The sequence below is a fragment of the Durio zibethinus genome, chromosome 3 (assembly GCF_047325235.1).
Source record: "Durio zibethinus cultivar Kanyao isolate XHJ-2024 chromosome 3, ASM4732523v1, whole genome shotgun sequence".
In the NCBI taxonomy this organism is placed as follows: domain Eukaryota; kingdom Viridiplantae; phylum Streptophyta; class Magnoliopsida; order Malvales; family Malvaceae; genus Durio; species Durio zibethinus.
In genome coordinates, this window is record NC_143164.1 from 34,894,414 (window position 1) to 34,915,664 (window position 21,251).

The 21,251-nt window shown below is 35.4% G+C and overlaps 5 protein-coding genes across 8 annotated transcripts; 3 read left to right on the forward strand and 2 right to left on the reverse strand.

The window, feature by feature from the left end:
• Positions 1-2,077: 2,077 nt before the first annotated feature.
• Positions 2,078-3,548, forward strand: LOC111283754 (splicing factor U2af small subunit B-like). The gene has a single exon (XM_022872366.2). It carries the CDS (start codon positions 2,465-2,467, stop codon positions 3,299-3,301), a length of 837 nt encoding a protein of 278 aa, XP_022728101.1. The 5' UTR covers positions 2,078-2,464; the 3' UTR covers positions 3,302-3,548.
• Positions 3,549-5,751: 2,203 nt separating this feature from the next.
• On the forward strand, positions 5,752-11,165 carry LOC111283281 (transcription factor UNE12-like). Of its 4 annotated transcripts, XM_089758656.1 has the most exons (8): positions 5,752-6,343; positions 8,073-8,192; positions 8,799-8,864; positions 9,527-9,592; positions 9,941-10,036; positions 10,107-10,462; positions 10,560-10,731; positions 10,911-11,165. In XM_089758656.1, the coding sequence occupies exons 1-5, from the start codon at positions 6,026-6,028 to the stop codon at positions 10,022-10,024; spliced, it is 654 nt and encodes a 217-aa protein (XP_089614782.1). In that variant the 5' UTR covers positions 5,752-6,025; the 3' UTR covers positions 10,025-10,036; positions 10,107-10,462; positions 10,560-10,731; positions 10,911-11,165. The 4 variants fall into 4 exon arrangements, with proteins under 4 accessions (XP_089614782.1, XP_089614779.1, XP_089614780.1 ...); XM_089758653.1 differs by lacking the exon at positions 9,941-10,036; XM_089758654.1 differs by lacking the exons at positions 9,941-10,036; positions 10,560-10,731 and having other exon boundaries at positions 10,107-10,268.
• A 230-nt stretch (positions 11,166-11,395) lies between these two features.
• LOC111283282 (NADH dehydrogenase [ubiquinone] flavoprotein 2, mitochondrial) lies at positions 11,396-15,290 on the reverse strand. The gene is made up of 10 exons (XM_022871739.2): positions 15,088-15,290; positions 14,957-14,989; positions 14,782-14,847; positions 14,236-14,352; positions 12,810-12,887; positions 12,598-12,703; positions 12,461-12,507; positions 11,978-12,055; positions 11,830-11,895; positions 11,396-11,707 (listed from the first exon to the last, which is right to left on the reverse strand). The coding sequence occupies exons 1-10, from the start codon at positions 15,151-15,153 to the stop codon at positions 11,600-11,602; spliced, it is 765 nt and encodes a 254-aa protein (XP_022727474.1). The 5' UTR covers positions 15,154-15,290; the 3' UTR covers positions 11,396-11,599.
• Positions 15,291-15,754: 464 nt separating this feature from the next.
• On the forward strand, positions 15,755-17,695 carry LOC111283280 (protein OSB1, mitochondrial-like). The gene is made up of 5 exons (XM_022871737.2): positions 15,755-16,236; positions 16,353-16,491; positions 16,589-16,670; positions 16,776-16,882; positions 17,254-17,695. The coding sequence occupies exons 1-5, from the start codon at positions 15,869-15,871 to the stop codon at positions 17,437-17,439; spliced, it is 882 nt and encodes a 293-aa protein (XP_022727472.1). The 5' UTR covers positions 15,755-15,868; the 3' UTR covers positions 17,440-17,695.
• A 1,526-nt stretch (positions 17,696-19,221) lies between these two features.
• On the reverse strand, positions 19,222-20,504 carry LOC111283440 (auxin-induced protein 22D-like). Its single transcript, XM_022872010.2, has 4 exons — positions 20,122-20,504; positions 19,771-19,976; positions 19,555-19,654; positions 19,222-19,457 (listed from the first exon to the last, which is right to left on the reverse strand). Exons 1-4 carry the CDS (start codon positions 20,343-20,345, stop codon positions 19,385-19,387), a joined length of 603 nt encoding a protein of 200 aa, XP_022727745.1. The 5' UTR covers positions 20,346-20,504; the 3' UTR covers positions 19,222-19,384.
• Positions 20,505-21,251: the final 747 nt, after the last annotated feature.

A 21,251-nucleotide genomic window follows, 5' to 3' on the forward strand; every position in this document is an offset into this window, starting at 1 on the left:
TTTATTTATAATAAAAAATTTTACGAATTTCATTTATAAAATTTCATATAAATTTTTTCCGATTTGGATAAAACTTCATGCATGCTAGCTGTTACTGACATTATGAAGAATTTCCTTTTCGCTTTGATGGCATCATCTTATTCTGATGTCGGCCACTAGCTAGTTAGATTAACCAAAGGTCTTGTCTTCTGAATCTCAAACTTTCATAGTTTCGTCTGTAACGATACCAATGCAAACATAACTATAGAATTTCTATTTGAATTGCATTCTTAACTCAAGTTTGGTATACTAAATTAAGCTGTGGCCTCCCATCCTTTTAATTGCAGATTGCAAACATGATAAGGTTTCTGGTGGATAGCTTCGAGCAATTTTGGAGATTCCATCCAAGGGTCATCCGTATGAGTTATGATCCTGCACATGATTCTGTTCTTTCACAAGTTAAATACCTCTTCTCTGCTGAATCAGTGGCATCTGGGAGGCGTTAAATTATTCTTTTCAGAGAGTTGCAATGGTTCTCTTTCTACTTTCTATGAGATAAAATATACTAATTTTGTTAGGAGACATGGTTTGATGGCCTTTTGAATTGAATTACTTACGTTTAAAGAAACTTTTGGAGTTGGGTGGTGTCCATCATCCAACAGTTGCTGATGCATACTTGTTAAGGTAATGATGGTTTAATTGAATCGTCTTTTTTGGATGAGGGGATCGGAGTATTCTTGTTAATTTTATTTCGAGATTGTTTTAGTTGATACGTTTTAATTATTTTAAAATATGATATATTTAAATGTAATTTTTATATTAAATTTAACATTGAATGATATTGATTATTTTTGTTAATTTTGATTAGTTTCGATAAATTTCAATTCAATAATTCGTTTCAATTAGTACGTGAATGTAAAATATATTTTATAATTTTTAATTTATTTTTTATTATTTGATTATTTTTAATCTAACAAAAATAAAATTAATTGATAAAATAACTCTTAAAATTTAAATTTATTTATTTATTATTATATTTTGTTTTTTCGAACAAAAATTTATAAATATTTTAATCTCTTTAAGAAAATAATTATATTATTCTTTCTAAATATTAATAATCATGAAATCAGGTTAATTTTTTTTATTTTTTTATTTTTATCTTAATATTTACATGAAAAAAATATTTATTTAAATATAATATGATTATATTAAATATTTAAAATTATCATGATAAATTGATGATATTATTTTTTATCTTTTTAAACTTATTTATATAATTTTTTAAGATATTACATATTTATTTTATAAATTATTAATAATATTATTATATATAAATTTATGTATATTTATAAATATATTTATACGAAATCAATAATTTTAAAATAATATATTAAAATAATTAATATCAACATATACTACATTATTTTTTAAAAATCATCGATACGATAACAATTTTGGATCAAAAGCTTACCGATTAACATGATAAACTTGTTAAAAAATACATTTTTAAAAAATTATTTATTATCACTATATTTATAATATTTTATTATTTTATAAATTTTAATTTTTCATCGTACTTTTTTACAATAATAACGAATAATTAAAATTTTTAATGACATTCTTCTCACTGTACTTTTTAGATGCACGTTTTTCAATCATAATTAGTTAAAAGAAAAATTATCCGTCTGTATATCTATGAGTTATATTCAAATGTTTTCATCGAAGCTCACAACCCAAAAGCCCATTATGGACCCATTGGGCTTTGGTTCCGGATGCTGCCTGCAAGAAATGTATAACCGAGGTTTGGCCGAACAACTGAACTTTGAATTTTATTAGGATTAATGTGATGAACATTAGTCTTAAATTATAATGAGATATTTAAAATTATATCTAAATTTAAAAATTTTTAATATAATATTTAAATTATAAATGTATTAATTAATATAATGTTTTAAAAAATTAATTATTTTATTATTTAAAGTTAATATTATATTAATTAATTAATTTATAATTTACATATTTATTAAAAAAAATTTAAATTTAAATATCAAATTAAAAATTATAGAAGTGATTATTACTTAATCGCGCTGACAACAGCAAAAGTGAAGAAAGCTTGGGTTGACCGTGGGTGTCAAGGGCTACGAACTAGGAAATACGGAATACGAAATACTACTAATATAGCCTCTCCACAAACCTCATTCTTACGAACTACGAAAGCTTTCCTCGGCGCATGCTGAATCCGCGAGATCCTTCCCCAATCCCCGATGCCCGAGGCCCAAACGAAAAAGAAAAATCCTACTCCTCTCTTTCCCCCTTCCTCCTTCAAAAGCCCAAAATTAGGGTTTCGAAACCCCTAAACCTACCATATTTCCTCCAAATCCTACCTCTTTTTCGTTGCTTTCTTCTTCAATTGGATTAGGGGTTTTAACTAAAATCATATTTACAAATCTCCTGCACTTGTTTTTGTTCATAATTTCGAGCGTCAATGGCGGAGCACTTGGCCTCAATCTTCGGTACCGAGAAGGACCGCGTGAATTGTCCCTTCTATTTCAAGATTGGAGCATGCCGGCATGGAGATAGGTGCTCACGGCTCCACAACAGGCCGACAACATCCCCAACCCTCCTGCTGTCGAACATGTACCAGCGTCCGGACATGATCACCCCCGGAGTGGACCCACAGGGCCAGCCCATCGACCCCCGCAAGATCCAAGAGCACTTCGAGGACTTCTACGAGGATATCTTCGAGGAGCTGAGCAAGTTCGGTGAAATCGAGAGCCTCAACGTCTGTGACAACCTTGCCGACCACATGATTGGGAACGTGTATGTTCAGTTCAGGGAGGAGGACCAGGCGGCAGCCGCCCTCCAGGCACTTCAAGGAAGGTTCTACTCCGGTCGGCCTATCATTGCGGATTTCTCCCCGGTCACTGATTTCCGCGAGGCGACTTGTCGGCAATTCGAGGAGAATAGCTGTAACCGTGGGGGTTACTGTAATTTTATGCATGTCAAGGTAATTGGGAAGGAGCTGAGAAGGAAGCTTTTTGGGAGCTACCGCAGGTTCAGAGGGAGTCGGAGCAGGAGCAGGAGCGCCAGTCCACGCCACAGGCGTGATAGGGAGTTTAGGGACCGCGACCGTGACCGCGACCGTGATGATCATCGGGATAGGAATGGGCGAAGACCTGACAGGTACGACCGTGACAGTGGTGGCAGGAGAAAGCATGGGAGTCCTAGGCGAAGTAGAAGCCCTCCACCTGCTAGGGAAGGGAGTGAGGAGCGGAGAGCCAGGATTGAACAATGGAATCGAGAGAGGGAAGAGAAGGTGTAAGAAAGCTTGTTCGGTCATGTTTTTATCTATATTTTCATTTCTTCCTTTTGGTAATTATCTCCATTTCTAGATTGAGATCATGTTTTTGTTATGCATCTGCAACCTGGATTGAACTCAAGTCTTCATTTTGAGCAATGAGGGGGACCATTTTTAGCTGTTACTATGGTCTTGTTCTTGTAGTGTCAGTTTTAAATGTAGTACTTGTATCTCTGTTGAATAGTTTTCTTTCTTTTGTTTGCTGGTTTAAGTTTCATGGTACCTTCTTCTCACCTTTATCTAGGATTTGTGAGGTTTTCATTCCTTCTTTCTCGTTGCATTTTAACTTGTTAATCGGTCTGAGGCTGTGGTCTTATACTGTAAATGTGTTGTAGGCTGCTTTTGGTGGGAAATGGCTGCCAGTGTGTTTGCACACTCTCACTGCTACTGCCATTCTTGTATTTCTTCAAATTAATTTCTGTTGCTATGAATTTAATTTTTGCTATGGATTCATCCAAGAAACCTTCTTAGGCAAAATTCTAAAACTGTTTTCATTTGTCTAAATTTTTGTAGGATTATGCTATTGATGGCCTTCACCTCTCCTAAATAAGTTATATTATAGGGAAACTTACTTTTTTTGGCCATTTATAAGTTGACTCTTTTGGGAAATTGCATTTTTTTTCTTGTGTTTCCTCTCATTTAATCCCTCCCTTTATTGTCTTTTTCCTTCTCAAGATTCAATGGGATGGCTTTTCAATTTGTTTCTTGAGATGATTCACACCCATATTTGAGGCAATCTCTGGATTGAACTATTTTGCTTTCTTTTAGTAAATTTCTCCCATGCAAAAAATTCTTACCCTAGCATTATCTGGCAGCTCATTGCTACCGTGTAAAAGCTCTAATTAGTAATTTGTTATTCTTTTTCTTTAGAGGGAAAAGAATTTCTTTTCTTTTAAAAACTTACACGAGAATGAGATATGGTGTTACACACTTCTTGAACTGCTAATTTGTTTATTGATAAAATTTGAAGTTCATCTTATGTTCTTAATAATGTGTAGCTTCATAAGGAGCAAGAGTGATCTAATATCTTCATTGTTCCTGTCCTCAGAGTTTCAGGATCGGGAATATTTGGAAGCAATTACTCTTAATATACATGCGTACATGTGCACATTCTACTACATTGTCACACATGCACTCTATTTTATGGCTTAGAGTAGTGGTTCTTTATTATTCTTTACCATACCATTTTTTTTTTTTTAATGAAGCAGTCTCTTCTCTTTCAGATCTTGTTTCTCTTTCTAAACAGTGGGGCATTCAGCTTATGCTTAGGGAATTTGGCCATTTTTGCCCTTTGCTTGCAAATATTTTAGAATCTAGCTTTCATACTGCTAAGAGATAAGTGTTGCATTTATAACTTTCAATGGGTTAGAGAGGAATGGTTGAATTGAATTTTATTTATTCTTTTTCTTTTCTTCCTTTTCCTTTTCTTGAAGATGATATCAGCTTTTGCAACTCCAACAATGTCTAATTCATGAATCTGTGCCAGATCATTCTTATATCTGAATGGTCTTTGCATTTTTTAGTCCAGTTGAAATGTTTTCACTGGGTTTCAAAAGGAGCCGCAGCTCCAATTAAGATGAATAGACCAATTCAGAAATTTTCATCGGAGATACGTTCTATCTGCAAATCACAGATAGATTACTCAATGAAAAGATAAAAACGCAATCGAGACATGATCTTGCAAAACAGAGATTCAACATTATTTCAATGAAAAGAACCATTGTTGAAGTCTGATTTTATTCCATTAAAATCATCAAGGAAGCGCAGATAAGGAGAGTTTGCTTCAGCCAGCAGCTTAGCCATGGCACTGCCAACAATCACACCAACGGCTTCCCATCCTGCCATCCTGCTATCTGTTCTGATATATTAATAAAGCAAGTAACTGCTGGTTTAGCATTTAAAAATTTTAAAGTGTTTAGTATTGTTACAATAAAAATATTAAATAATAAGTAATTTTTTATTCTAAAAATATTTTTTTTATCGTAAAAGCAATTCTATAATAGTTTTTTTTTTATTTGGATTGTAAAGTTAAAATTTTAATTTAAAAGTTATTTTTTTATTGTTTAATATTGAAGTTGAATAAAAATAATTTTTTAATGAAAAACTACTTTTATCAACAAAATCAAATTAGACATAAGAAATATCTAATAGAGGCAGAAGCATAACCAGGCATGCAAATATTGAAGAAGCACTGTTCCAACTTCCCACAAAGGCAGTTTGCCGGAATTTACTAAATAATGAAAAACTACTTCATAATATACAAAATAAAAACCGATGCCGTTCCCAGACCGGACCACGTCGACAAACCCAAGCAAACGTGGAAAATGGTTTCCCACGTAATTTTGATCAAAGTCCGACTCCTTTTATAAAAACGCTACATTTTTTAACCACGATAAAACGCCACTCTGCTTTTCGTCCCCTCTTTGACTCTTTCTCTTTCGCTTCCCTTTCTTTTTCTCTCATGAAGAAAAAAAAAAAAAAAGCAAAAGAAAAACTTTCGCATCTCAATGGAGGAGAAAGAAAGAAAGCTAAGGAAAAAAACGTAAGGTTTTTTTTTAAAATATTCTTTTTATTTTATTTTGTTTGGTTCAAGCCTCTTTCGCTATTTCCTTTTTGCAAGTAGATGCTCTTTGGTACTCATAACTGGCCACTTCGACTCACTTCCACTACTATCTCTTCGACTTTCTCATGGCCAATAACCCCAACGAGGCTCCCGCCGATAATTTCTTCGAGCAAATCCTCAGATTCCCTAGCTTCGCGCCAACTGAGATGGGCTTAGCGGGACCCGACGGTGGCTTGGCTGAAACCACTGCAGCGGCTGGAGCGTCGATGATGCTGCAGCTCAACTCCGTTGATGGCGCGGGACATCTCCGCGCAATCGGCGGTGGGGGAGTTGGCGCGTTTCACGGACAGATTTTCCCTCTGGAGTTGAGCTTGGAGCAAGGAAAAGGCGGGTTTTTGAAGCCTGAGGAAGCTTCAGGAAGCGGCAAGTGCTTTCGCGACCAGGTATTTTATTAAAGTGGGTTATCCCACATTTAATAAATATTCAATTTTCTGTAGTCTTATGTTCAAGTTGAGCTCCTCCACTTATTGTCAATTGATTTTAAGTTGGATAGTAACATAATATCAGAGTCATGATTTTCTTTTATTGCCATTTCTAAATCTGTCTTGTAATAGGTTTCTTCTATATCTAACAAATATCAAATTTTTTATATTCTTGTATTCAAGTTGGGCTATTTCACTTATTGTCAATTGGTTTTAAATTGAATATTTAACATAGATGATGGCAGAGCTTTTTCTGTAAAAAAGTGTAAGAAGCATAATTTATCTTTTAATTTTTTTTATTTTCCCCATGTGTTGGCTTGGCCACTTACTGTCAATTCACTTTAAGTTTAAGCTGGATACTTAACATAGTTGATGGCAGAACTTTTTCTGTAAAAAATGTAAGAAGCATAATTTATCTTTTAATTTTATTTATTTTCCCCAAGTGTTGGCTTGGCCCACGAGGAACTGAAGAAAGGATAAAAAAACATAATTTTCTTTAATAGTGGAGCAATTTCTTTTGGGAACTTAAGGAGCTAGTTTTTGTGGTGTTAACTAATGAGTGAATTTCTTATTAATTATTACAGTTACTTTTTTTTTACATTAATTGGAGCTTGTCTATTTGTCCTTGTTGGGTTATTCTAAGTTTTGCATTGTCAAATGTGGTGTGACAGCAAATTTGTCTGTTTGATTTTTTATTATGTTGCTATGTCGTGTGTTTCTGTCTGATAGCAGAGACGACAAGGAAAAACATGACAATGTTTGGAGCAGGGTTGGGTTGGGAGTTAGTGTTGTGAGATGCCAGTTTGAAGAAACAAAGGAAAGAGTACACCAAGGTCCTTCTAGGTTTTTCCAGTGACATAATTAAACTAACTGGCAGGGTAGAATTGTTCTATCAAAGAACAGTCTGATTCCACTGCTAATTACCATCAAACATGCATCAGCAAATAAAGGAGAGTTTTACTCCAAAATGATATTATTTTTTTCATGGATTAAAGAACATATGGTTGAAACTTGAAGGCTAGGCTCATATCTAATATCTCCTTTATATTACACTTTAAAGGCCATTAAAATTACTGGTAGTTGTTTCCTTAATTTCTACTAATGTCATGCTTTTTCATTTGAGTTTGGGAATTGGTCTTCTGTTAATGGCTGGTCCATCTGCCAGGGGAAAGTGGTCCTGAGTAGGTTCACGCACCAAAAATTGTCAAAATCAGATAAGAGTTCAGTTATTTGTGGAAAGGTTCAAATTTCAGAACAGTCTCTTATTATGTTAGAAAATGTACAGAAGTTAAAATTATGACAGAAGAAATACAGATCTAAGTTTTCTTTTGCTTATTTAATATGGATTTAAAGTATCAGTCATGATCAAGACATTCTATCATCTGGAGCAATTGCTTTAATATTTTAGTTATTTATACTTTCAGTTTATTCTACAAATAGTGTGGGAAATATTTTGCAAAAGTTTTAAAAACTCCAAAAGTCCTATTCTGATAAGATTTCTGTTGTTTGTTCCACTGCTTTATGCTTAGATTCCAAACATTTATTTTTGTATATAAATCCCTTTACCCTCATTTCCTTGTCAAGAGGAGAGATAGGTGGGCAGGATAGAAAAGATGGTATTGGTTTTAGACGGTGTTATCTTATTCTGTAAATTCTATTATTGGTGATATTGACTTGCATAACTTTCCAGGTTTTCCGTGGCCAACCAATTCCAGCAACTGTTGCTGGAGCACCACATCCACCAGTAATGTGTCCGAGGGTGCTGGTTAGACGAGGACAGGCCACAGATCCACACAGTATTGCTGAACATGTAAGCTTAATTTTTTATAAATAATCACAGTAAACAAGGGAATGACAAAATATATTGAAGAGCAGTAATTCAGGTATATGTTTCGACCTAGAATCAAAAGGCATGACAAGGCTATTTCCTTGGACAGGAAAAATTTTAAAAACTAGGAATTGGATATATTTAATGGATGTCTTTTGATGACATAAGGTGTTTGAATGAAATTGGCTTTCCAAATAATATTTCTATTGTGTGCTTTATATCCAATGTAGAAGGTGGTCCATTGAGAAAAATTGTATTTTAAAAGATTTTTTTTTGAGTATTTGTATTTGGCAATGGAAAGAAACTGATTAATCATAAGATGGGGCCAGGACCTCATGGAGTTATAAACTATAAAAGATGAGTATTAGTCTGTCTCTTTTACATATCTAGCATAGAGAAGTCATATATAAAAATATAGAGATATATGAAACGGCATAAATAATTTTTAAGGAATTAGGAGGATAGCTGGGTAAAGTTTTACTTTATTGCCACTTCTTATGTTGTGAAATTGCAAAGCTAACCTGCTCAACAAATGGTTGCAACTGTAACTAATTATACTGAACCATTCAATTTTCTCCCTTGGTACAGTTGCGCGGGGAGAGAATTGCTGAAAGAATCAGAGCATTACAGGAACTTGTTCCTAGTGTTAACAAGGTCAGTTCCTTTTCTATCTTTTCATAAATTTTGCTTGTGAAATGACTTGCGTTTTTCCAATATGTTTTAGGCAACATTCTGAATAATTACTTTTTTCTTATACCGGATCTCTATCCTCAAATAAAGGTAGTGCTGTAGTTAAGTTGGCAGGAAAAAGATCTAAAAATTAATCAGTTTCTTTTTAAATTAATATAGTAAGGAGCATGCTCTTATTGGCAGCAGGGAACCATAATCCATTAATGCGGTTTGTTACTGATCTTGTCAGCCCCTAACTGATGATCTGCTCCATCTTGTAATATAACCTTGCATTAGTTTGATAACTAACCTTGTGATCTGAAAGTTTTAAAACTATTTAACTTCATTAGTTTTTGAGGGTTTGTCCACTTCCTTAAGACTTATTTCCAAGCTAACTGTCTGTTTGTCAAATTTTATACAGATATTGAAAAGATGAATATCCTAATTCTAGAACTAGTAACTTAATAACTTTACAGATGACTATTGTTGTTTAACCTACCTAAGTTGAATATTGTTATAGGGATCTTTTTGAGACATGGGTGACTTTATGGTAGATTTGTGTGTCTTGGGAAGTAAACCATGAGAAAGTTTAACTATTTATAATGCTTCTTACTCCAATTAGTAGCAACATATATTTCTTTATGCAGATTGATAGAGCGGCCATGCTTGATGAAATTGTAGATCATCTTAAGTTCCTGAGGCTCCAAGTTAGGGTATCATTAACACTGCTTACTTGTTTGACTTCATACTTCTTATTCAGATTTTTGCTTTAATGCATATTGTGGTGCTGCTTGTGTCTATCGGATCAGTCTGTGATATCTTATTAGATGAATGTGCCTTGCAATTTTAGAAGTTTTCATCCGTAATATATTTGGGTCAGTGGTGGTTAGTTTGCATCTGCATATACTTTTCTTTGCCTCAATACTTCTAGAGCATCACTGAATTTGTTACTAGTTCTTCAAGGAACTTGAGTAGTCCTTCTAAGGAAATAAAGAGAAATAAATCACCATTCTCATTTGAGAAAGATTCTCCCTTCATAATAATACGTGATTATTTAACAGGTTTTGAGCATGAATAGGTTGGGTGGAGCTGGTGCAGTGGCACCACTTGTATCAGACACCCCACTATCATCAGATGAGGAATAGCTAAGTAATCATGTACGTGTCAGACATTTATATGTATTTTGCTATTCATTCAAGCAATTGAGCTTCCTCTATCATGCACCAGGATGAAAGTAGTGAGGGTGGAAGAAACCAACCAGCATGGGAGAAGTGGTCGAATGATGGAACAGAGCGACGGGTAGTTAAGCTCATGGAAGAAAATGTTGGAGCCGCCATGCAATTCCTTCAATCAAAGGCTCTTTGCATCATGCCCATCTCACTGGCCACGGCAAGTTACCACACACAACCACCATATACCTCCTCTATTGTTAAAGCAGAAACAAATCCCCCTGCATAGACACGAGAAAAGAAGGGGGACGCATCCCACAGTCCACCGGTCCACTCTGTCTTCCCACACTTAATTTGTCCTATTCTAACCCCCCACGAAAATAAGTTGTTTGCTGGCTTCGAATTGCAATTGAAGTAAGATGCCATAGCTCTTACTTTTTGCCTTTCTTTCCAGCTTTTTTTTTTTTTTCAAAACCGGGTTTGATGTCAATGCCTAAAAAAATACACGCAGGCACCGATGTCCTGACAAGTTCAATTAAAGGGGAAGATTTGTCAAAGCTCACTTGACATATTCTTTTCTGCATCGAGGGCGGGGGTGCTAGACAATGATGGAATCACTTTTGTAGTGGGTCTCCGACTTTTGATCAGTGGGTTGTCGGACCTGCAAAAATAGATAGATGACGGTATATATGTGTTTGTGTGTGTGTGTGTGTGTGTATATATATATATATATATGGTATTATTATTGTAACTGCTTTATTTTGAGAGGAAAAGGAATGCAGTAGAATGGATGATGGTTGGCTATTCTAAAATGCTTGTTGCTATGGACCAACTGATACTGGATTGTGCTTCCTTTGTTCAGGGGGGATCTTGGTTGTTTTTCCAATAGTACTTCGGCTTCCTTTTTCAAATTCTACCGAACCATTGTCGGATAGTAAGATCGTTGGGCAGAGGAAAAAGAGATGATGGAGCTGGGTTTTGCCGTCAGTTGAAGTATTTCTAGTTTTTGACACTAAGCTACCTGGAAAGGTTGTATTAATGAGATAATCCATCCCAAGCAACAGACATTTTGAGCAAAAGTATATAATAGCCCTCGATTTTGATGACATTATGTTGATGTTTTAAAGGGTTTTTTTTTCTCAAGTTCTTTCCGCAGTACTTCGATCCGGTGTTTTGTAATGGAGAAAGATTAAACTACATCACCTTCCCTGGTGGTTCCAGGCAGTAGTCACCGAGAAAATCCCATGTTTTCAGTTCAGCTTCAAAATAGCATTGAAGCATTCCAATGCCAGAACAATTATGGCCAGCTTCCATCAAGGATTTTAGCGAAAACATTGACATCAATCATCCAGTGCAAAGCAATTTGAGTCATCTCATAACTTATACCAAGTTGAAATTGCATGAAAAATTCAATAGACGTCATATTGACAGAGAATAAAAAAAAAAAAACTGGTTGGTTGAGCTTGACAAATTCAACAAGATCATACAATCCAGTGCAGCATGGCAATATCCAAGCTTTGCATTATTGGAGACAGCATTGGCATTTTAACATTAGCAGGCATCGAGATCTCGGCATGGGGGAGGTTTTGGATCGCTCAGCAAAGTGGTATTTCCTCCTTCTGGTCCACTCTTGATACGTTTAGGATTTTGAGTGCCAGGCTGAGATATAGAAGAGAAATCAAAACTTACATTAGTGGCATCACCATGCAAACAGAACCAATAAACTCAAACACCCTAAAGTACTGTGAGGAAAACCAAACATTTGCCACACAGTTGCTTACCGGTGGCTTCTCTCCCCTTCTTAGCATCTCAACTATCTCAACAACTCGTTGCGGAGTAACATCTTCCTGCATTGTTAAACATGAAATGCAAAAATCAAATTTCAGATGGTAAATAGAAAAAGTTGAAAGGAATTCTTATGAAACCCACATAGTAATTATACGAATATCCTTCAGATCCATTGGAGTAATCAGCAACCGTGATCATAGGAGCATTTACACAACATCCCTGCAGAAAACCAATTAGTAAAATGTCAAACCTATCAGTCTAATGAAGGAAAAAGGTCAGCATAGCATAGAATTTGATCTCCAGATTGCAATTCGTCTTACAAATACCATAGCAGCAAGGACAAGTAGCAATACATGGATAATAAGGTAAGACATGCCAAAAATACCCCATAGGTTATTGTGTACAGGTTTTCAATCATTGCAAACTGCACAAGGAAATTTCGAGTATCCTAGGTAGAAATCCTTTTCATGCATTTGTTCTTCAGAGATCCTCCAGGAACACTAGCCATAAATTGATAAATATAATAATTGCCATGCCAACTTCTATATACCAACAAAATCAAAGCTAAAAAGCTAATTAAAAAATACAAATATCGATAGGTAACATGTAAAGGAAAAGACTTACCATACATTCCATTTCTCCAACTGAAAATAAACCATCCTTTGTTACCTCTGAACAACAGAAACAATAGATAATCTTCAATACTATCTAAATTTTCAAACTGTGACATAAGTTCTGCATGATGTAAGTTCAACACTTACCATTGCGCTTAACACCCAAGTGTTTCAATAATGCTTCTTCAATTTCTCGTGAACCACGTATCATACAAGGTGTTGTGCCACAAACCAATAGATGATACTTGCCAACCTGAGAAGCAATTGAATAAACTCATGTGGGTACTGCATCTTTGCTCATTGAGACAGGTACATAAAGAGACGGTCTCAAGGTGCAAAACAAAGATATAAATTCTGACCTTTGACCTGTTGAACATTGAATAAAAAGTCGCAACCTCATATACACGGATAGGAGCAACTTCTATAACCTTCGCAACCTGCACAATCCATTACATAATTGATTCCAAATACAATTCATTTAGCTTTTGCCTTTAAAAAGGACTGCACCATTCAAATCAGCTGAATGAAAATTCAATGGATGTCATCTATGGCAACAAAGATTTAATTTGCTTAGCCACAGAAGAAAAGCTGAATTCTCTCTACAATATTACCAGTATTTCATTTCAAGCAGAAATCTAATAACAAAGTAACACCTTTTTAGGACTACATGACCCACAAGTGATAAGCAAGCACTGTTTCAGTGGTTAAAAGATCTAGCCAATTACCACTCTTACATGATTTCAGATAAATGAACACTAGCTATTGATAATACAAATATTAAAATGTTACAATTATGTATCTCAGTCTAACAATCAAATTGAACCTCAGCTCAAATAATTTTAGATGTAATTATCTTGCTTTGGAGTCCTATAGTAGCATCAAATTTTCCTTTTTAATAGCCCTAAGCTCATTAACTTGAATCTTCAGTCACATTAAATTGTATATTAACACAAGATCAAGTATCACAGTTCAAGTACCAACATGCTTAAGTTTTCCCCTTTTGCTATGCACACTCCAGTAAGAGTAAAAGTACAGGGCATTTTGCATGATCCAGCATCAACTGCAGTCTAATATCCTTCACAGAATACCTGGCATGGAATTGTCTAAAACAATGATAAAAGTAGCAATGCATATGGTAACAAACATAAGCAATTTGCTAGCCTTCTGAACACTCTAGTAGTCCTTTTTCCAGATATTAGTAGCAGATCAGCTGTCGGCTGTATCTAATTTGCCACCTCCTTGCTCAAAGTTCATCAGCAATATAGAGTATGCATGAAAGCCATCACATATGGGCAAAAATTACTTATAAAAGGAGTACTTAAAAAGACGTCAGTAATTTATCTGATAGTAGATCAGGGAAATTATTGAAAATATAATAAAATATGATTTGGGAAAAACTTTCTTCTAGTTCGTTAAGTGCTTAAAAGCTTTGATTTGAACAAAAAGTTTATTTAAAAGCAACTCTTTTCTATTATATTTTGCATTATACATTACAAACCAAAATACAACATAAATCATGAAATACACGTTTGTGATGAATTTTGGCTTAAAAACAGCATATTTATTGAAAACCAAAAACCAAATGGAACGGCAAACATTTAATATTAAGCCAAAAAGATACTGGAATTTACCTCCAAAAGTGGTTAGTTTCATGTCTAATAGAATCATAGGTCTAATTCTTCATATTAACTATATATCACTGAATTTCTAAACATTTGAAAATTACCAGTCCAAGAGTATTAAAGCATGTCATCAAATTAATTTAACATTATTCATGCCACATACTGCATTCATTGCTGAAACAGGAAGCCACCCTCCATGCTGCTGCTGTGCAAGATCTAACAAAGGAATAACTGCAGATTGCTTGTAGTTGGATGGATAATGAGACAATATCTCCTTAACCTATGCATAATAAGTTAGGATTAGGACCATAATCAATTTTGGATTTAAAAAATGTTACCAATTACTAAGCCACTAAAAATATCTCTGCTAAACTTAGAACTGATTCAACTTCCATACAATTCAAAAGACATTTATGTTACAAGGAGAGAAAAAAATTCTATTCTACCCTCACAGAATTCATAGAACAAACAACCATACATAAAATAAGAATCTTTAAGTTCATATAAGTTGTGAAATATCTTACACTTAGTGGAGTTTATAGGAGTTCCTTAAATTTTAACAAACCAGTCATAAATTTATTAACTTTACCCAATCCCAAATCCCAATTTACAATACACCATCAAAGTCAAAAGCTTTTAAATCTACAATGATGGAAAAATATAACCTATAGCTCCAAATGCAAATGCAAGCATTTGAATTTGAACTCACCCTTCCTTTGTTGGCCTCGGAAAATTCCCACGGAAGGTTGGGATTGTTATCTGGGCTATCAAGGTGCTGCAGCAAAAAAATTACACCAAATTCACTCAATCAACTGTCTTTTGTAGTAGTATTAGGGGAAAATCCCGGAAAATTGGCATTGTAATCTGGGAAGATTGGAACTTACATAGTTCAAGGCAGTGGAGAAGGATCGGCAAGCCTGCGGAACAGAAAAAAAAAAGGGGGGGAATGAAATCGAGAGGTGTTGGGATGAGCAGAAATTGAGGGAAAAGGAAAAGGAAAAACGAAGGGGAATACCTGAACAGATTGACGGAAAGCTTGACGGATGTCGAGAAGACGCTGGGACGCGAGCCGAGCAAGCATTTTCAGGAGAAGTTTTTTAGACCCTCCTTTGTTAAACCCAATGAAATACTGGAGTAAAACTAGAGAACGGAGGAGAGATTTGGAAAGAAGAAGGAAACAAAGAAACAAACTACAGGTGCTCAATCGCTAGCATTTACAAATTGGGCGTGTGCGTGGTTTGATTGGCCCTATGACTCCATTAAACTATTGGGCCTACCATAAAAATCGGATCAGTTTCTCTTTGGGCTTGGCCTGCTTAGAACTCGAATCTTGTCTCTATCAAATTTTTAATTTGAGTAATTAAAATTTAATAACTTCAAATACAAAAAAAAAAAAAAATTATAAATAAATACTCTAGACTCTAGCGTGATATTTGTGGTGTTTTTATGCCATGAGACAACATTTCGTCATATTTTTGAAAAAAAAAAAGAAAAAAAGAAAGTGGACTTAAGCTTGCTGAAAAGCCCAAGATTGGTGCTGATGTTAGTAGTCCATTTAGTAGAGAACGAGCCAGCAACCAGCCCAATCCACGTGCCCAGCACTGTGCAGACAGCAGATATCTTCTCGAGCATTTGGGACAGGACAACTAAAAATAAAGTTAAACCCTCGCGAGAATCCGGATAAGCGAGGCAGGCAAAGAAACCAAAACATTTCTCATTCGGCAGTTTTGCTTGCAGCCTTCTACTTCACACTTTGGCGCCAATCGTCCGCCAAAAGCTAAAGAGATAGAGTGGCGATGGCGTTTGGGCTAACGCTAATATCAAGCAGAAACTTATTCTTCACCGTCCCCCAAAACCCTTACCCTAAAACCCAAACCCCAATTCTCTCCTCAGCTCCGACTCCCCATAACTCGTCTTTTGTCATCAACAAACGACCGCGTTCCATTCGAACGCCGAAATGCTCCGTCGATTACAGAGACCAACACTACAACCTTCAAGCATCGTACCCAAAACCCTCAGAAATCCCTTGGAGCAAGGACCTCTGTAATACGGTGCACCTCATCGGCTATGTCGGCGCTCCCGTTGAAATCAAGCACTTGCCATCGGGGAAAGTCCTGGCTTGGACGCAACTTGCAGTCAAAAAATCCCCTACCGAAACCACATGGTAATTTTTTATATGCTCTTTTAGGGAATGTATGAAAATTTAGCCCAAAATGTGCCTTTGATGCCCAAGTTTATCATTTTGTTTATCCTTTTTTTCTTATCGAAAAAAATGGTTAGGATTAATTTGACATTCTGGGATGAGCTGGCGAATACTGCGTATCAGCATGTCGAGAAAGGGCAACAAATATATGTTTGTGGCCGTCTAATTTCGGACACGGTTGAAAGTGAAGATGGCAAACGGCAGACTTATTACAAGGTGCTCACAATTACTATAATCCCCTTTGTTTTTTCTTGGCGCATTGAAAATTTGAACTATTCTTATTATTGTTCTTATTTCTGATATAACACTGTAGATAGTTGTCCAACAAATGAATTTTGTCGAAAGGAACTTCCTCTCAATGGCTTCATATGATCGTGGGTTAAGTGGGATGCCAAGTAAGGCGTATTTCCTGAATGGCTCAAACGCATTCTGCACAAATTAGCAATCTGATTTTTTTCTTCTTATTCTTCTTTTTTTTATTATTGGATTTAATTTTGCAGATAGGAAATTTGGCAACAATGGAGCGAATAATATGGGCTCTACTGTGGAACTATGGCAAGCTTTTTTTGCTAATCCTGCAGAATGGTGGGATAATAGGAAGAACAAGGTAGATGTTGAAACTCATTTGGAATTCCGAAACGTGTTGCATTATAATCGATGTGGTTGTGTGCTTTTATATGTACATATTCAGTCTTTAAAACTGAATGCAATTAAAAGGATTAGGCTGTAGTTGGTGTATTGCCAATGCTTTACATGCATCAAGATCATATTAAGTTTTTGTAAAAACTAGCCTAAGAAGCTCTTGAGTCAAAACAAGAATTTGCATTCTTGACTGAAAAATATAATTATAACTCTGGAATTAGATGGATGAGTTACATCTTTTAGGATTCTGGCACACTTGAACCAACAGAATTAAATGCTTTACTATTGGAATTTTTGCTAGCACTTTGTGTTAACTGTTTGTTTCGCCATGTAAAGAGGAGCCCAAAATCTCCAGATTTTAAGCATAAGGATACCGGAGAAGCACTATGGGTTGAAGGTAGGAATAATCCACACTGGGTGAAGTCCCAATTGGCAATACTGGATTCTAGAATGAGCTCTCTCAAAGATGAGGATGAAAGGATGCACGCTTCAATGGCTGGTGATAATCTCATGCCTTTCTAATGGTTTCTAGTCCTGTGTTTATAATGTTGCTATAAGCTGATTACCCTTGGCACGGTGCTGACATTTTCTACGAGGAAGTTTTTGTTAAGTCTCAATAGCCTTCAGATGTATAGTCTGTCTTGTAAAACATTGATCTTCTGCAAGTTCTAGTTTTATCTGCTTTCGTTTGTCTTCTTGAATTTCTGAAATATGATCAATTATGTTTCTCAGTGGAATAGATTTGTCTTTTGGTGGCCTACTGGCCTTCCCTCTCTAATTATCATGAAGAATTTGATGATTCCCTAATCAATTCAAATCCTTTAACCTGGTTTATTGTTCTGATAGAGTGGCAAGCATGTTATGCATGGGCACTGGATCAGATCTAAATTAAATTATCTATATTGAAGAGTAGAATTAATAACTTAATAAGGATCTTTTTTTCTGCTCTCTTTCCTCCTCTCCCACTATATGGATGATAGATGTTGAACCTCTACCACATTTTACTACCTTTATTTTCTCCATTGGATCCCAAGTGTGATCCACAATCTAAATCTGTATTCTTCATTCAATTTATACAATTATATGTGATATGGCTTTAAAGTTAATTGAATTGCATCTCCCTTATATTAACCTCCAGTTTAAACTCTTTCTTGCCATATTTATTAGGTTATATACTATATGTATTGTGGGAAATTAAATGCTGACAGTTTTAGTTGAAAGGTTGCTTTCACACTAGTCATTGCTTTTCTGGACTGCACATACTGATCCTGATTATTTGAAGTGATAATATCTGCCTAGGCAGCAGTTCAAGATGGAATCTGTCCCTCTGTCCTTGTTGTCAAGCTAGAATTCTGTTTTAGACATGCATTAGTATAAATCTGGCCTGAGATAATATGGCTTCTCTAAACAACAGCATGTATCCTACATTTGCTTTAACTCGATATTTGACATGTTTCTCGTTTGCCCCTTCCCTCCTTTGATTGGAGAGAATGCTCCAAATGCTTGCCCTTATTTTCCCATCATATTCCTCAAGTATTAAAAGCTTAATTGAAGTAATAATCCATTGAGCCAATAACCAGACTTTAATTGGTCTTTTGTATATAGGACACTGGCCAAATGAACCTTTTTAACCCTTCTCCCGAATTGGTTTATTTTGTTGCTTCTTTTGTTATAGGACTGCTCTTGGTCTTTATCCTCTGGCTCTTTTGCATTACTTAATGAGTTTTATCATTTTGTTAGATTTCAAAAAATTGAATTCTGTTTGATGCAAGTCGCTGAGAGCTATCATTAGATAGGGAAGAAAAGAATTTCAGGATTGTTCTAGCTGTTGTCCCTGCCCATGTTTTTAGTTACTTTGGTCTCACTTTTCTGAGGTTATCGTTGCAAACGAGAAAAACTAGATCTGATTAATTTTAAACAAATTATGGTAATATGATACGAAGACAATATAAAAAAAAAAAAAAGTGACAAATTAAAATTTTAATAAAAATTGAATATTGGTTTGACAAAATTAAAAAATATGTTTTGTATTTAATGATGTCAAAATAAATTATGACATAATAATTTTTATATATTATATATGAAATAAAAAAAAAATCTTATCTTTCCTCCGACAACAGGCAACTTCTAGTCCTTGATATTTCTTGCATAAAATTTCTAATCCCGAATCCTTTAGCTAGGATTTGTTTTACTCAAGTGAGACCATCTTGTATTGTGATCTTTGAAATTTTTTATGCAAATCACATGAGATTTACACCCTTGCTATTTGTTCCAAACTTCCAATCAGAATAGCACATACAAAACTTTACACATAAATATATAGTTCTTGCTTTTCATTTCATCTTCCAGTTACATGTGCTCATCCTGGAAAAATGGTAATTTCCTTTGTACAGTTGATCTCAACTATACTATTCTTTCCTGCCTTTCGATCATATCCTTGTTAAACAATTTGTTCTTTGTGGGTGTCTCATATACAGCCCAAGCCTCTGGCTTCTGATCCTTTAATGATTCTCAGCCTCTTGCAGGAGGAGATGAACATTCTGTAAACAAAAAGGTAATAAAAATATGAGTTCATTGGTAAAAACAATTGAAACTTATAAAGTTAAAAACAGAAATAACTATGGAGAAATAACTTACTGCCAGGGAACATCTCCAACAAGCATCCAATCACCATCTTTGTCTTCATAAGTTGGAGCATAGTCAGATCCATTGTAGCCTTCTCGCTCTGAGTATGCGCCTACAAATTGCAGATAAAAGGAAAAAAAAACCATCAGCTCTAGCACTACAAAATTATTACTCCACAATCACCATTTATAGTTTCATATATATTATATAACCATCGTTGGTTCTTACCAATGGTGAGCTTGAACATGTTTTCCAAAGCCTCAAGGAGTTCAGGGTAGCTTCTGTGAACCTTGAGATCAATCTTTCTGAGATAAGGAGCTCCATCAACGCTTACTTTGACATACATCCCAGCCCCTTCAACCTCGTTTTCATTGGTCTGTAAACAACTTTTCCTGTAAGATCGAATTGGTGGCCATCCTACAATTACTTGCGCCCTGCATTAATAATTCATGAAATTTTACATTAATATTCTGTCGAAACAAGTCATTAACTCAATATTATTATAGCCAAACCCTATACTCTCAACTTTATTGGCTAAACTTTTCTAAGACAAGAGGTCTTATACGTGTGTATACTTACTTGGCAGGAGGAGCAGTACTGTCATGGTGATCATCATTTCCGACCTCTGTCACGCCAGAACTGCTCTTAGACCTTGACTTTTCTGAAATCTCTGATGACGTTCTCTTATTATTTCTGATACTAGGAGTCACTTGTCTCTCAGGCTCGTCACTTCCGGGCAATCCCAACCTGAGCTCCGTTGCCTTGAGATTAACATCATTCTTGTAATTCACTCTCCTTTCCATTTCTACCAAGATGTATTATTTGTTCCCGAAACAATATATAATATCCCAACCGGAAGAATGATTTTCCTTCAATATGTTTGCTTCAAATCTTTGTTCGGAGGAATTTTCTTTAGCAGATTCCTTCAAAACTACTTTTGTGTTTGCCAAAACAGTGTTGATGAGAAGGATGTGAAGCTGGACCAGTTTTATAGGGAAGGATTTGTATTTTAGGGACAACATCTACGCCCTAGGTGACTTGTTCACTCGTGCCATGCATTACTTTCATTGATGAGAAATGAGAACCTCAAGCACGCGGTGTCGTACGTGCTTCCTCAATGACCAATCGCCTGGGTTCCCTCCATAGGAGGTAGGACCCCCATGGGACACGTGGAGAGAACCACGTGGCTTGGATGGATACAGCCTGGCACATGTGGGGGCGGCGTTGAGTTTGGATGCCCAAGTGAAGGGGACAAAGGAGGGACAAGCACAGCCAATGGCGTTGAAGACTGTGGCGGTTGAGATGGGGAGAATTTGGATTGTGATTCCAGGAGCGTTGGATCACAAGGGTCGGTGAGGGGTGATGGGAACATCCCCATGTGAAAAATGTCCCACGTGGATGTCGTTGATTGGTAAGTCAATTACATGTGGGTTGAGAACGGTCTGCAATTGAAGGGCCCTTTGAGTTTGTCCCTGACAGGGTAGAGAAAAAATTTTGCGCAATCTGGAAATGGATTTGAAATTATAATGCCTGGATTTGTTTGGGTCGATTTTTTTTTATTTGATTTAGATTAAATTTAAGTATTAAATATATATATATTAACTTTAAATTAAAAAATAAAAAATCGAGTCAAATCAGATTATATATTTTTTTAATTTTTATAAAATAAAAATAATAATTTTATATTAAATTTTAATTAAATATATTAA